General features: G+C 54.9%; 4 protein-coding genes across 4 annotated transcripts; 1 reads left to right on the top strand and 3 right to left on the bottom strand.

The window, feature by feature from the left end:
- Nucleotides 1-1,160: 1,160 nt before the first annotated feature.
- On the bottom strand, nt 1,161-2,542 carry C8A04DRAFT_25914 (ribonucleotide reductase; the record flags this gene model as incomplete). The annotated part of the gene is made up of 3 exons (XM_062779744.1): nt 1,161-2,105; nt 2,175-2,444; nt 2,513-2,542. The coding sequence occupies 3 exons, from the start codon at nt 2,540-2,542 to the stop codon at nt 1,161-1,163; spliced, it is 1,245 nt and encodes a 414-aa protein (XP_062639775.1).
- Nucleotides 2,543-3,804: 1,262 nt separating this feature from the next.
- On the bottom strand, nt 3,805-4,707 carry C8A04DRAFT_9845 (uncharacterized protein; the record flags this gene model as incomplete). Its single annotated transcript, XM_062785652.1, has 3 exons — nt 3,805-4,285; nt 4,343-4,551; nt 4,636-4,707. The coding sequence occupies 3 exons, from the start codon at nt 4,705-4,707 to the stop codon at nt 3,805-3,807; spliced, it is 762 nt and encodes a 253-aa protein (XP_062639774.1).
- A 1,681-nt stretch (nt 4,708-6,388) lies between these two features.
- C8A04DRAFT_9825 (uncharacterized protein) lies at nt 6,389-9,247 on the top strand (the record flags this gene model as incomplete). The annotated part of the gene is made up of 2 exons (XM_062785643.1): nt 6,389-8,897; nt 8,955-9,247. The coding sequence occupies 2 exons, from the start codon at nt 6,389-6,391 to the stop codon at nt 9,245-9,247; spliced, it is 2,802 nt and encodes a 933-aa protein (XP_062639773.1).
- A 945-nt stretch (nt 9,248-10,192) lies between these two features.
- On the bottom strand, nt 10,193-11,927 carry C8A04DRAFT_25911 (uncharacterized protein; the record flags this gene model as incomplete). The annotated part of the gene is made up of 7 exons (XM_062779743.1): nt 10,193-10,415; nt 10,484-10,737; nt 10,817-11,365; nt 11,452-11,504; nt 11,563-11,656; nt 11,721-11,730; nt 11,863-11,927. 7 exons carry the CDS (start codon nt 11,925-11,927, stop codon nt 10,193-10,195), a joined length of 1,248 nt encoding a protein of 415 aa, XP_062639772.1.
- Nucleotides 11,928-13,176: the final 1,249 nt, after the last annotated feature.

The raw sequence follows: 13,176 nt of genomic DNA, 5'->3' as shown, positions 1-13,176 counted from the left end.
AGCTGCATCCCATCATCCCCCTCAGCCCCCCTTCCCCCCTCCCTCCCCCCCCCCCCACACCACCCCCCCAACCCCCCCAGACCCGTATAACAACCCGCTACCACCTCAAACCCGCCCGCCGCCTCCCCAAACCCAAACAACCCTCCTCCTCCGACCCATCACAACCATCCCAACCCCCACAATCACAACCAGACTCCTCCGCCTCCTCATCCCAAACCACCCCAACCCGCGGCCACCTCATCCTCAAAACCTTCGACCCCTCCACAGGCGTAACCCTCAAATACAAAACCTCCAAAGCGGCCGAGGTTTCGCGCCTGGTGCAAATGCTTGGGACCCTTGGTCGACGAATGGCTGGTGTGCCTGTCACTGTTGGGGACGGGGCTGGGGCTGGAGGGGATGAAGTGATGCTTGATGTTCCTGCGGGGGGTGGTGGTGGTGTTGGGGAGAGTGGGAGTGGAGCGGCGACGCCGGCGGTTGGTGGGAAGGAGCAGCAGCCGCAGCAAGGAGGAGGAGGTGGTGGGAAGGGGAAGAAGAAGAAGGGGAAGAAGTGAGATGGAAGAAGGGGGGTTTGGTGTTGGTATGTATGGTTGGTTGGCTACGCAGTTAGTCGCCAAGTGGGATAAATGAAACAAAGCGTCTTGAAACCCAGTGTTCATTAGTCTTCCCCTCCCGTTAGGAACATAGTTGAGCTTTAAGCAGGATGATAGGAATAGGTATGACATAAACGTTCTGCAAACAATTGAATACAAGTTCAACCACGGTCACTGTTACAGTGCTAGACAGCTTTCAGATTCAGTTGTATTCCTAGCATGAGCATCTACTCATACATGCCAAATATGTTTGTGTGCATCATCCCCGCCGCATACCATCATAAGACCCCATAAACCCCAGAGTGCCTCCATAGAACGCCCAAAAACGCCGTTTTGCCAACACGGTCCCGCCCGGGCAGCATTATCTTGATATACAGATGCGAACAGTAAAAGAAAATATCCAAACCTCGTCTCACGAGGCTGGACGGGTAGGCCAACGACGCGTTGCCGCTTCTATGCGAGAGAAGACTCCGCACTTAGCAAAGGAAAATAGACCATGAGAAGAGTATCAATTACAAGATAAGGGGTATTGGGGAGAGAAAAGAAGACGGAAACGCAAGAGACAACCGTTTAGAAGTCGTCGTCAAAGGTGAAGTCACCGCCGTTCTCGCCCTTCGTCTCCTCAACCTCCTCTTGGACCTTCTTGGTGCTGGCCATGACACCAGCCTTCTGGTACTCGCCGACACGCTTCTCGAAGAAGTTGGTCTTGCCGCCGAGCGAGATGTTCTCCATGAAGTCAAAGGGGTTGGTGGCGCGGTACACCTTCTCGTTGCCAAGGGCGACGAGCAGGCGGTCGGCAACAAACTCGATGTATTGTTTCATGAGGTTGGAGTTCATGCCGAGAAGGGCGCAAGGCAGGGCCTCAGTAAGGAACTCCTGCTCGATGCGGACAGCATCGGTGATGACGTCCTGGATGACTTGCTTGCTGGGGCGGTTGTTGAGGTGGGAGAAGAGGAGGCAGGCAAAGTCGGTGTGCAGGCCCTCGTCACGAGAGATGAGCTCGTTGGAGAAGGTAAGGCCGGGCATGAGACCACGCTTCTTGAGCCAGAAGATGGAGGCGAAGGCACCGCTGAAGAAGATACCCTCAACGGCAGCGAAAGCGACGAGGCGCTGGGCGAATGTGGACTCCTCGTCGGTGATCCACCGGAGAGCCCAGTCGGCCTTCTTGCGGATGGCGGGAATGGTGTCAATGGCATTGAACAGGTGAGTGCGCTGGGCGGGCTCCTTGATGTAGGTATCGATGAGGAGCGAGTAGGTCTCGGAGTGGATGTTCTCCATCATGATCTGGAAGCCATAGAAGCAGCGGGCCTCAGGGATCTGGACCTCGCCGCTGAAACGCTCGACCAGGTTCTCGTTGACAATGCCGTCGGACGCGGCGAAGAAAGCGAGAATGTGGGAGATGAAGTACTTCTCGTCGTCGTTGATCTTGTTGTTCCAGTCGTGGAGGTCCTTGGAGAGGTCAATCTCCTCAGCCGTCCAGAAGGAAGCCTCGGCCTTCTTGTACATCTGCCAGATCTGTACGTCACCTGTGTTAGCCCTTGACCCATTCATTCTGTGTCTTGACACAGGGGTGGCGCTACGTACCTCGTGATACTTGATGGGGAACAGAACGAAGCGCTGGGGGTTCTCCTGGAGGAGAGGCTCGTCCGCCTCCTGGGCCTTGATGGTAGCCGCCACAGAGGGCTTGGGCGCTTCCTCCTTCTTCGCGACAGTGGTTGGCTTGTGGTTGGCGTCAATCTCAGCCTCGAGGGTGGCGAGGTCGGAGTCGAAAGGAGCGTTCTCCTTGTTGGAGGCGGAGAAGTCAAGCTTCTTGACGGGAGACTCCATCTTTAGGGATTGCATCGCAGAGACAGCCTGGACATTGGTAACGCGTTAATTAACGTGGACTCGACGCGTCGGGGTATGGGACGCGGGGCACCAACCTGCTTTGAGGGAGTGACCTGCGCAGTCATTTTGAATGTGTGTGTGGTATGTGGCGGGAATGGTGTGGTTGAATGTCGCAAGAAAAGATACGAGGAGTTCTGATGCTTGGGGAATATCAATTGCTGTTGTATGTGAAAGTCGTGGATCGGGAGTTGTTGTCAACAGAGGATGTGTCGGGAGGAGGAGGGAAGCTGGAGGCGCGACTCTTAAATGCAACAGGTTTGCACGCGGTCTCCACGGCCCACCTTGATCAAAGTGCGCCTACTTTGCAGGGATTCGCGTCGGACGCGACTTGGACCCGTTTGCTGCCCTTGGCAAGTGCGGCGTCGCTGCGATTCTCACACCCCAGCAGGCCCAGCCCCTTCTTGTCTTCCCTACGTGTGTTCACTCGCCCCAGGCATCAATCCACCCAAGCCCTGCGAAAGAGCGTTGTGGAAGTCTTATCCCTTGTCGGCTTAAACCTCGCATTTATCAGATTTTCGGCCGAGCCGGATTGAGTGGTGTGGTTTTCAAGACAGCCCCACTACACAGTATGAATAAAATGCACTTTAAGTGCTTCACGTTGTGAACGCGTCCTCCCAGGCGGGACAATGCGCCTCTCGAGTTAAGTCGGACCTCAATCTTTCTATCACTCAGATGTCAGCCGGTAAAATGTTAACGTTAACCGTTGTATTATTCGTATAATTAACTATGCCTCAGACATAAATCTGCCTTCTCCCTTTTCGATTTTTTCCCCTAAAGTTGTCCTTGCACTGCTTGCTTCCCCGGGTCTCCAGCGGGGTGTTCTTCGCGTCTCGGCGCCTCGATCGCTCACACGGCTGCCGAATTGAGCTCATCCCTGGTCGCTCACCTTGGCGACTCGCGAGCTTGAAAAGGAAGCAGCCCTCCACCGTTCCATTTTGTCATCTAAACATAAGCCCAACATAATCACAGAGCTGTGGACCTTTGGAGAGCTTGACTCAAACGAACGGGACGGCACTGTTTTCACAGATTCTCGGGTTTAAGCATCCTTTCGAAGATGCATGACTAGCTGACCGACAGTTCGCATCAAAATGAGAAGAAAAATAGGAAGCGATTCACTGAAAATCTATGACCCTCGAGTCGAAGTTGAGCAGATATTAAAAACGCCCCCCCGAAGTAAGTATCCGCAAAATCAACGCCATAGCCCACGCTCTCACCGCGCCGACGCTTCCAGCATTATCATCAACGCCATCTATCTTTCCATATTATCGCGTCGCGCTGCGACAACTCCAATCCACGCTTGCCACGCCACCAAAGACAACCCTTCGTTCTAGTTCTTCTCCCTCGGATCCCGCGCTTGTCGCCCCGTCAAACTACGGCTGGACAACGGTGGGGCACCAACCTTCGGCGCAGGCGTCCAAGCCGGCGGCACAGCAGCCGGGGGAGCAGATCCGATGGGTTCCAGTTCCCGTATCGGCTCGATGCCCTCCTCGACGTCCCGATCCTGCGGAGATACCGTCAATTCTGCGGGTACGCTAACCTTGGTCCCTTCTTCCTCGTCCTTCACGACGCCTTCACGCAGGGCCTTGGCCTTCTCAGTCAGGTACGAGTCGAGCAGCCAGGCGTTGCGCGTGTTGGCGCGGAAGGCAAAGTCGACGGCGTCACCGAGCACCGGGATGAAACCAAAAGCAAAGTCGAGAATGATGAAAGTGATCATCATGGAGTAAAGGCGCTTAGGCAGGCCGCCATCTACCTTGGAGGCGGTGCGCACAATGGAGAGCGAGATCAGCACTTCGAGGGCATCACCGACGCTGATACATGGTTAGCCATCTGCAGCATAAAGGTAGGCGGAGAGGGAAACGACTTACATAGGAATGAGCCCCAAGATTGCGGACCAGCCAAAGCGGAAGCTGAAGCAGCAGCAGTGGAATTGCTGATCCCAGCGGTAGGCCCTCCTCCGAACCCTGCGGAGGATTTTGGCATCATTCTTCGACAGGCCCTCCGGAATAGGCCTCTCCCGTCTCTTCGTCTTTGTCCTGCCGTTCTTCTCGATGGTGACTGTTTCCATGTAGGGGTTCTGCGATGGGGTATTAGAACCGAGCTCCAGACTTCACATGCCCCTCCCTCTTAGGCATTTTGACCACGCGAGGCAGATACTTACATCCGAGTTGGGCTTCTTCTTGCCATATCTTTTCAGGGCCTGCTTGCCCAGGATGTTGACAGCGGCGTTCATGGTGGGCAATTCTTTTCGGCTTCCTTGATCCCACACGAGGCCGTTGAGAGTGGGTGGTCAAATGTGGTGTTGGTGAAAGAGAGTACGAGCGCAGTGAGACGGGCGGCCAAGAGCAGCGAGGTCGATATTATAACAACCGTTGCCCGGGTTTTGTTGGGGCCGTGGCGGTAACAGGTTTGATTGCTGCGATCCGCGATTGGGGGCGATTTGTTGCGGTATTGGGTGCTTTCTTTGTCAGTTTCAGGCGCGCGCTTCGAAGGCCCGATTTGGAAACACTTTGGCGCTGGCCTGGGGATCCCCTTGCCCGGTCGTCTGGTCTCTTGCGGCCAGAAAAATAAGCAGACGAGACGCAAAACCGGGGGACAAGTCCGAGGGGTGGCCCTTTTTCAATTCAATTCGGGCATTGGACCTCCTGATTCTGTCCAGGTCACCCCAATCATGAAACCAATGCCTGACTAGCTGGTGGTGCACCAAACCGGGCCCTGCTTGCGCTAGACAATGACGTCCTTGGAGCCCTCCCGTCTGCACTTTTTCGTTCCCCCCTGCCGGTTTAGCGCGCCCATGCGCCCATGCAGTGCTTTGGTTGGCCTCGGTTGACCGCGGCCGCGATTGCAGGGGCACTGCACCGCCACAGTTTCGGAGATGTGGCTTGCGTGGAGCTTGGACTGTGGCGACAGCTTCGGCTCATGCCCGCCACACCACGTCCCGCTTCGGCTTGCTGGCAATCGCTCCCTACTTGTTTCTGGCGCCCCAACAACCAGACACAAGCTTCATGTTCATGAGCCTCTCACGAAGTGGGGACAAATGAGTGCCATCCACGTCTGCACACGTCGCCAGCCGCAAGTTGTTCGCCAGATTTTGACTCGCAGGCGGTAACCTGCGTGCCATACAGGAGCCCGATCAATCCCATCACCGACCCAAATCCAGCCTGACCTCACACATCCATCGATTGCCACCATCTCGGGAATCAACCCAACCAACAATCCAACACGTACTCATCCAGCACCATCCCGCCCGCCGCACTCGGAAAAATTCCCTTCGTGTCTCCTTCCTTTCCCTCCCGTTTGCATCGTGCGCCATACCCATTGGCCCGCCGCGCCGTGTGTTCCTGTTTTGCTGTCCCAGGCCCTGGGACGCATCTCATTACTTGCTGGGTTGGTGGGGAAACCCTGCGGCAAGCTGTCGGCTCCCCCGCCCTTCGACCCAAAGGCCTCAGCGGCGACCCGACCTGACGATTCAATTGAGGGGTGAGAGAAAAAGAGAGCGCACGCTTGCGCTTGTCGTGGGCATACAGAAGAGGAAGAGAGGGACGGCAGAGCAAAAAAGTACTGGGCCACCACCGAAAACCCTCGTACTCTTCCAGTTCACTGGGCAGATTCTTTTCCAAACCGCACGTCGCCATCGTGGATATGCTCCATACAAGACATCGCCATGGCCGAAACAAAGATGCAACTCGAAGATTGTAGGCTACATTTTTACCGCGCTCGTGTCTTGTCCATCATCCCAATGCTGACTTCACATTTTCTCCTCGTGCCCAGGGTTGGACGACCTCTGTGTCCGGTTTATCATCCACCTCCCCAAAGAGGACCTCTCCTCCGTCGCCCGTATCTGCTTTCAAGTTGAAGAGGCACAATGGTTCTACGAAGATTTTATCCGGCCACTGGACCCCGCCCTCCCGTCCATGACCCTCCGCAGCTTCTGCCTCCGCATCTTCAAGCACTGCCCGCTGCTGGCGCCCTTTTCCGCCGAGAACCACATGCGCGCGTTTGAAGAGTTCATGCTATACAAGACACGCGTTCCCGTCCGCGGCGCCATCTTGCTGAACGAGGACATGGACTCGACGGTGCTGGTGAAGGGCTGGAAAAAAGGCGCCAGCTGGAGTTTCCCCCGTGGCAAAATCAACAAGGACGAGGACGACCTCGACTGCGCCATTCGTGAGGTGTATGAAGAGACCGGCTTCGACATCAAAGAAGCCGGTCTGGTGCCCAAAGATGATGAGGTCAAATACATCCAGATCTCCATGCGCGAGCAACAGATTCGCCTCTACGTGTTCCGCAATATCCCCATGAACACAGTTTTTGAGCCCAAGACCCGCAAGGAGATCAGCAAGGTCGAGTGGTATAAGCTTTCGGAGCTGCCAGCCTTTAGGAAGAAGGGCAACCACGCGCAAGATGATGGTGCTGCCGCTGCCGCGTCAAACGCCAACAAGTTCTACATGGTTGCCCCGTTTCTCGTGCCGCTCAAGAAATGGGTAGTCCAACAGAAGAAGAAGGACGAGAGCCCGGCCGTCCATCATCTAGCCGTCCAGCCTACGGTGGAGGAACCTCTTACAGAAGAGGAGATGGGTGGTCAAGCCGAACCAGTCGCCGCACCCTCGAACAACTTGGCGGGCATTGAAACGCTGGAGGGTGCAACTCGGGAACTGCAACGCCTTCTCAAGGTTCAGCCGCCAACCCAGGGTGTACAAACGACTGAAACACCAGCGACAACGAACCCGACTACTTCGGCCGCCGGGAAAGGAGAGGCACTGATGGCACTCTTACAAAAAAGCGCAGGCATACCATTGTCACAGAGTTCGCAGCCGCATCAACAACCCAGCACGTACGTTCACACGCCATCAGACTTCGCTTATACCGGTGCCTCCGAACCACACGCTCCGCAACAGTACCACGCAGCGCAGAGACAACCCGTGGAGGGCTACCAGAATGCACCAGTCTCCGGATATTACGGCCACGGTCAAGATGTGATGGGCAATGCTCAACCTGCGCCACAGCACTCCGACCGCAATCCGTTTGTGAACCCGGCACAACAGCAACGCCACGAGCCAGTGCTGTTGCACCCACAACCGCTGCCGCCGCAAGTGCAGCAGTCTGTTCTAACTCGGGGAATTTTGCCAACTCCCGCGCTCCTAGATGCCGCGCATCAAGCCGGTCTAGGTGGCCAAGCCGGGCATTACGCCCAACAGCGGGGTGGCCTACAACAACAGCAGCAGCAACAGCAGCAACAACAACAGCTCCGTCATGGAAACCCCTATGGTCAACATGGGGTGCAGTACAGTCACCAAGCGCATTCGAATCAGCTCCATGCCCGCGGTAACGACGCCCACGCGCCCCAACAGCAACAAGCCGCAAAGACTGCGCAGCTGACAGGCCACGCCATGTCGCTTCTGAGTGCCTTCAAGGGCAACAACGGCCCACGTGAGAGTGGCGAACAGCACAAATCGCGCGGAGTCACGCCACAAGAGGCCAATTCTGCGCAGGGGAGCACCAACCAGTCCCCGTATCAGCCCGGGCCATGGTCCAACGCGCCCACGTCTCAAGCCGCCCATGTGGCTGCACACTATCTACCACAGCACGGAGGGGCACCCGCCGCCCCAGTGAAGACATCGCCCCGTTCCGCGCAGCCGTCCGAGCCCTACCATCCAGCACCAAAACACACGCAGCCCACGGAAAACCATCGAACGGTATTGTTGGACATGTTCCGCAAGGCTGGTCCCCGATCGCCTCTAAGTCACGAAATCAAGTTGCCATCTACGAAATCGCAGCATAGCCCAGGTTACGCAAGGAAAGACGAGCCCTCCAGCCCATCGTACAAGGCTACTTCCACGGCCGAGCCGGCTGCTGATCCAGGCGGTTCACCCCTAAGAGCGCACCCGGAACCGAGTTTATCCTACCGACCCGTTCAGATTTTAAGCCGACCGAAGCAGGGAGCGGCGGATCAAGCGGGCAAGGTCCAAGACTACACCAGTGCGCAGGAGCAGTTACGGCGTCTTCAGCATCGGTTTAGTCCGCTGGGCTCGTCGCGCCAGGACGCCCGAAACGCCCCCCGCCAAGGCGTCCCCTCGCCTCGCGACCGGTCGTTCTACCAACAGATGGAGCAGCAAGAGCCCAAGCGGTCACCGCAACTCAACTATGTTGCTGCGCAGGCTGCCAGTCTCCCATATGCGCCGCAACCAACGTCTAGCGCCCAATCCGTCCCGTCGTATCAGCAGCACCAGCAGCAACCGTATCAGCAGCAGCATCATCCCCAGCATCCCCAGCACCCGCAACAGCAAGCACCACAACGCAAGGACTCGAATTCGGAGCAGAAGCAACTACTTCTCTCTCTCTTTAGCAAAGAGCAGCAGCAGCAGCAGCAACAGCACCAGCAAAAGCATCATCAACAAACATCCTCGCCCACCACCTACGCCAGTACAGATAACAGGGACGCCAACCGCGCCGGCAGCAGCAACAGTACCGCCAGCCGAGCCAAGGGCAAAGCCAGAGAACCCCCCGTCGGAGGCGTATACGACCAGGCCCGGTCCCAGTCAGGAAGTGCCCCTCGCTCGCGCGTCGCATCGTTTGCTTCCCTTGGAGGGGCGGCCGAGGGCACTGGCTCAGGCGCCGCCACAACTGGTGGTGGTAGCGGAGTTGGTAGTGCCGGTCCCCCTATTGCCGGGAGTGCGGCGACCTCGCGCCGTGGCAGCCAGACACCTATTTCGCCGGCGGATCGGAGTTTCTTGTTTTCGTATTTGGAGTCGGTGACGAATACCGGGCGGTGAGGGATGAGCTTTGGACTCTTCGACGGCGGAGAAGGAGCTTAACAGGAATGGGATTGTGAATGGGTGAGGGGGAGTCAAAACAGCGAAGTGGTGGACGGACAGACGGACAGACAAGTGGTGGGGTTATTAGGTGGCTGACCAAATATGGTTGTTTCCTTTGAGCGGCAATAGAGTTAAACACTTCCGTTATTATCTTTTTTTTCTTCATCTCTGTATTGTTCAACTATCAGGCGGTGGGGTGGTAGGTAGTTTATTGTCCTCTAACTTGCACACATGTACATATATTCGTGTATGTCTGTCATATATTGACCTGATGAAAACGTTCAGGGGCATGCCGGTTCGGCTTCGCATCGTAACTGGAATGACTCTATTTACTCCAGCATACCATACACACATCGTACTATTAGAGAAGAACCTCTTCGTAGTTGGTTATTGCTCCCCCTTGGATCATACCGTCTCGATCTCCTTGCCAACGTGAACCTCCTCAGGCTCCCCTAGTCATATCGGTAATGATTCATGTCATGTCTTGGACTCCCTGTATATCTTGTTTTGTTTACTTCATACATTTCCTCCTTTTTCCGGAGGAATTGTCTGGCCAAACAGATGCAACCCCACAAAAACTACCGGGTCAACGCGTTTCCTGACTGTTTACTCTCCAACATGACGTCACAGCCATGTTTCGATCTTTGTGCATAGGTTCACTACATGAACGAGCAAGCGGGTGAAAAATTCGAGGAACTTGACCGTCCGAGGATAATTGGAGGTGTCATTGCAAAGAGATAAGCTTTCGAAACGTTTGGCCATTTACATACTGCACCAACCGGATATTGGAGAAATAACTCGGGAATTGTGCAGCGGCCTTCCCCTCTGTCCAACGACGTGGTACGAAATACATTTTATCTTCAATATCATAGCAACCCTATCCACCACCTCACTAGCTGAACACTACACCGCAATCTCCAGCGCCTGGTTTCCCTGAAGAGTGGCGGCAATCTCTTCGTCCACAGTATCATCTAGGTTCAGCAACTGGAAGCGGTTCGAGACGCCCCTGAGTCCCGTCTTCTTGGATGCAGTTGTTACACTGTCGCGTGGTTTGGCAACGGCGGCTTGGTGGTACGGCTGTGCACATTCATCCGCAGCGTAGGCGATTTTTTTGCCCTTGTACCGCCTACACAGGTTGTTAGTTTTTAGGGGACTCGAACAAAAGTATAACAAACAGTTGACGAATATACGCACAAGCGGCTCATCATACACTGGCGCGCATAAATGGCGTTGTGGATCGAATTTAGGCCAATGTGACAGTTGCCACTCACAAACCCTATCTTGACCACGACTAGATTGTGAATATGGTCGAGATCTTCGCGAATGACATCCTCCTTGTGTCGGCCATCGCAACCATGTATCACCAGATTACGGCTAGCGCCGTTGCCGATTTTATTGGCGACGTGGTCAGGAAGTACGAATTGGCGGTCGCTCCACTTGACTTCGACCTACTCATCAAGTTCATCAGTTGTCAACTGTCACAGAAAAGGGCAAATCAATCCCAAAGTCCAAGCATCAGAAACGCACCCTTTTGTTCCGGATGTACAAGTCGTGCCGACGGACGTGGTCATAGAAACCCTTCGCGTCCTCCGAGCGGACAAACGAAACGGCGGCGGACCGGTCGTGATGGCGTACCCAGATATCTAGCAAAACACCTCCACGCACAGCATTGGTAATTTCAACATGCGTCGTGCCGTCGGCGAGGCCCGAAAGCTGTAACGTGCGAAGGCATGCTCGCTCATACCGAGTGCGCGACTCCTGGGGCTGGACATCGTCTGTGCCAGGGTTCCCATCGATGGGCGAGTCGAGGTCGCTCGAGCCGTTTTCGTCGGTCTCGTCGTCGCTGTCATCCTCCTCATCCCCGTCATCCCCGCCATATCCGGCCCGTTCGTAATGCGGGCTGTTCGAACTTCTGAGAGACACGCCACCGTGGATGTGACCGCGGCCCCCACCAGGGGTGGATGCGTTTGTATACAAGGGAGCGCCTCCACCTTCGTTGGAGTTCTTGTTAACTTGTTGCTTGACACGGGCGGAACTTCCAGACTGGCGGATGGTCTCGTCGTCCTGGCTAAGAATCTAGAGCTCTACGTCAGCCACCATCCGAACCGAGAAGCTTGGGTCGCAGAGAGAGATGTAGTAGAGAAAGAGAGGCGTAGTTCTACATTCACCGTATCTGCGTCCACGCCACCACGGAACAGGTTTCGTCTGAGATTGGCTACAGCCGTTAACAAACCTTCAGCACGGTACGCACCAGGAGTACGGCCAACGCCTACCATATTGTTTCGAGATCAAAATGAGGTTGTCATACTCAGCCCGTGGGATGACCACGGAGGAATTGTGTGCACCGGTCTTCCGCGACTCGGTGTTCTGTCCGGTTGTGTTAGCGTTTTCTAGCCCATGGGTTCCAGTGCATTGCTTGGGAAACGCTTACAAACCGAGCTCTGTATAGGTGTGTCGTGGTGTTCGTTAGCCCCTCCACTCAACCACCGTGAACTGCGACTCGCCAAGCACCAACCCCACGTCAAGTGGTGCCGATAAAGGAATCCTGTGTGGTGCAATGTGCGTTTACGTACCTGCGTACTAGAGTATCGAAATAATCCCGGTCAACGGTGACCGCGGTGCTGGAGGACGACGACATGCTGGGCCGACGACCTCGAAGATATCGAGTGAGGCTGAAGAAAATGGGTTCCAAGTTTGGAAGTTCTCTGGTTGGAGAAGTGGAAGGTACCCAGCTGACATGGGATCTACCGTACCTCTTGCCTCTGTACCTCTCGCTAAAAAAAAAAAGCCTTTATGGCGGCCGTAACGAGGAACACGGTATAGTAAGGCAAAATCAGGTAGGTGCTGCCGACATACAGTATGAGAATGACACCTGCATGAAGGAGGAACCATCCCGTCATTAAGACATGACCTGACAAGGAAGCTGAGGAAGCTGAAGCAGATGCAGCAAATGGTAAAAGACAATGCTATTGGACTAACCTATCATATGTTGAGATGTTGATGAGACTCTTCCAAGCAACTCCCTCCTCTTGCTTTCACTTTCACCTTCACGAGCATTCACGTTTTCACGTTTGTATTCCCATAGATACCAATACGCAGCTTAGGCGGCTCCGCCAAACAATGGAACCCGGGAAACTTAGCGGGCTGGAAACTGCAACGGGAAGGTGCATCTGTGCATGTATCGACAGATCGGCCAAGCACATAGTTTACTAGTTTGGTGGGGTGAGAGACAGCCATGGAACAAGATAACTTAGAAGTAACAGAGCGACCTAGATAGATAAATCACCTTTTGACAATATCCAGCTTCCTCGAGGTAGGTGGTTCTTTCCTTCGCCGATGCTTCGTTGCATTATCGGTGATATTGGGTGGAGAGACCTACATTTTCAGCTGGAGTGCTCGGTTTCTAGTTGTGTCATCTCCAGTCGGGATGACCAAATGGCTGGCTCTTCTGTAGTGTAGACACACCAATTTTCCTGGGAGCCGCTAATTTCAAGGGCCAGTTGATAAGTGCCCGGTCCGGTAAATAAATTTTGGGTATGTGGTTCGATTCAAACCCTCTTGGGGGGAATTGCACAAATCTGTATTTTGTGCTGTGGTTGATATTGCCAGATGACACTAACCAAGCCAAAAAGGGGATTGACAGAACCGACTGCAGGGGGTTCGGGAGAATCCGTTGAGCCTCTCTTTAATAGAAAGAACAGGAGATATCTGTAGTTACTTGGAAAAGCCATCAAATTGTTTAAATCCATGGAAGGGATAGAAATACCCCCGCATCGGGTCCGCGATGTCAACGATTGGAGTTACCGGTTTGCGGGCCCCTACCCGTAAATGCTCTTTTTGGCGTGGTGTTGGTGGCACATGCCCTGGGCCTCAACACTGCTGCTAGG

This window comes from Dichotomopilus funicola (genome assembly GCF_033296635.1).
Source record: "Dichotomopilus funicola strain CBS 141.50 unplaced genomic scaffold C8A04scaffold_9, whole genome shotgun sequence".
Lineage (NCBI taxonomy): Eukaryota > Fungi > Ascomycota > Sordariomycetes > Sordariales > Chaetomiaceae > Dichotomopilus > Dichotomopilus funicola.
The sequence above is the reverse complement of the archived record's forward strand: the minus strand, read 5'-3'. Positions and strand labels throughout refer to the sequence as shown.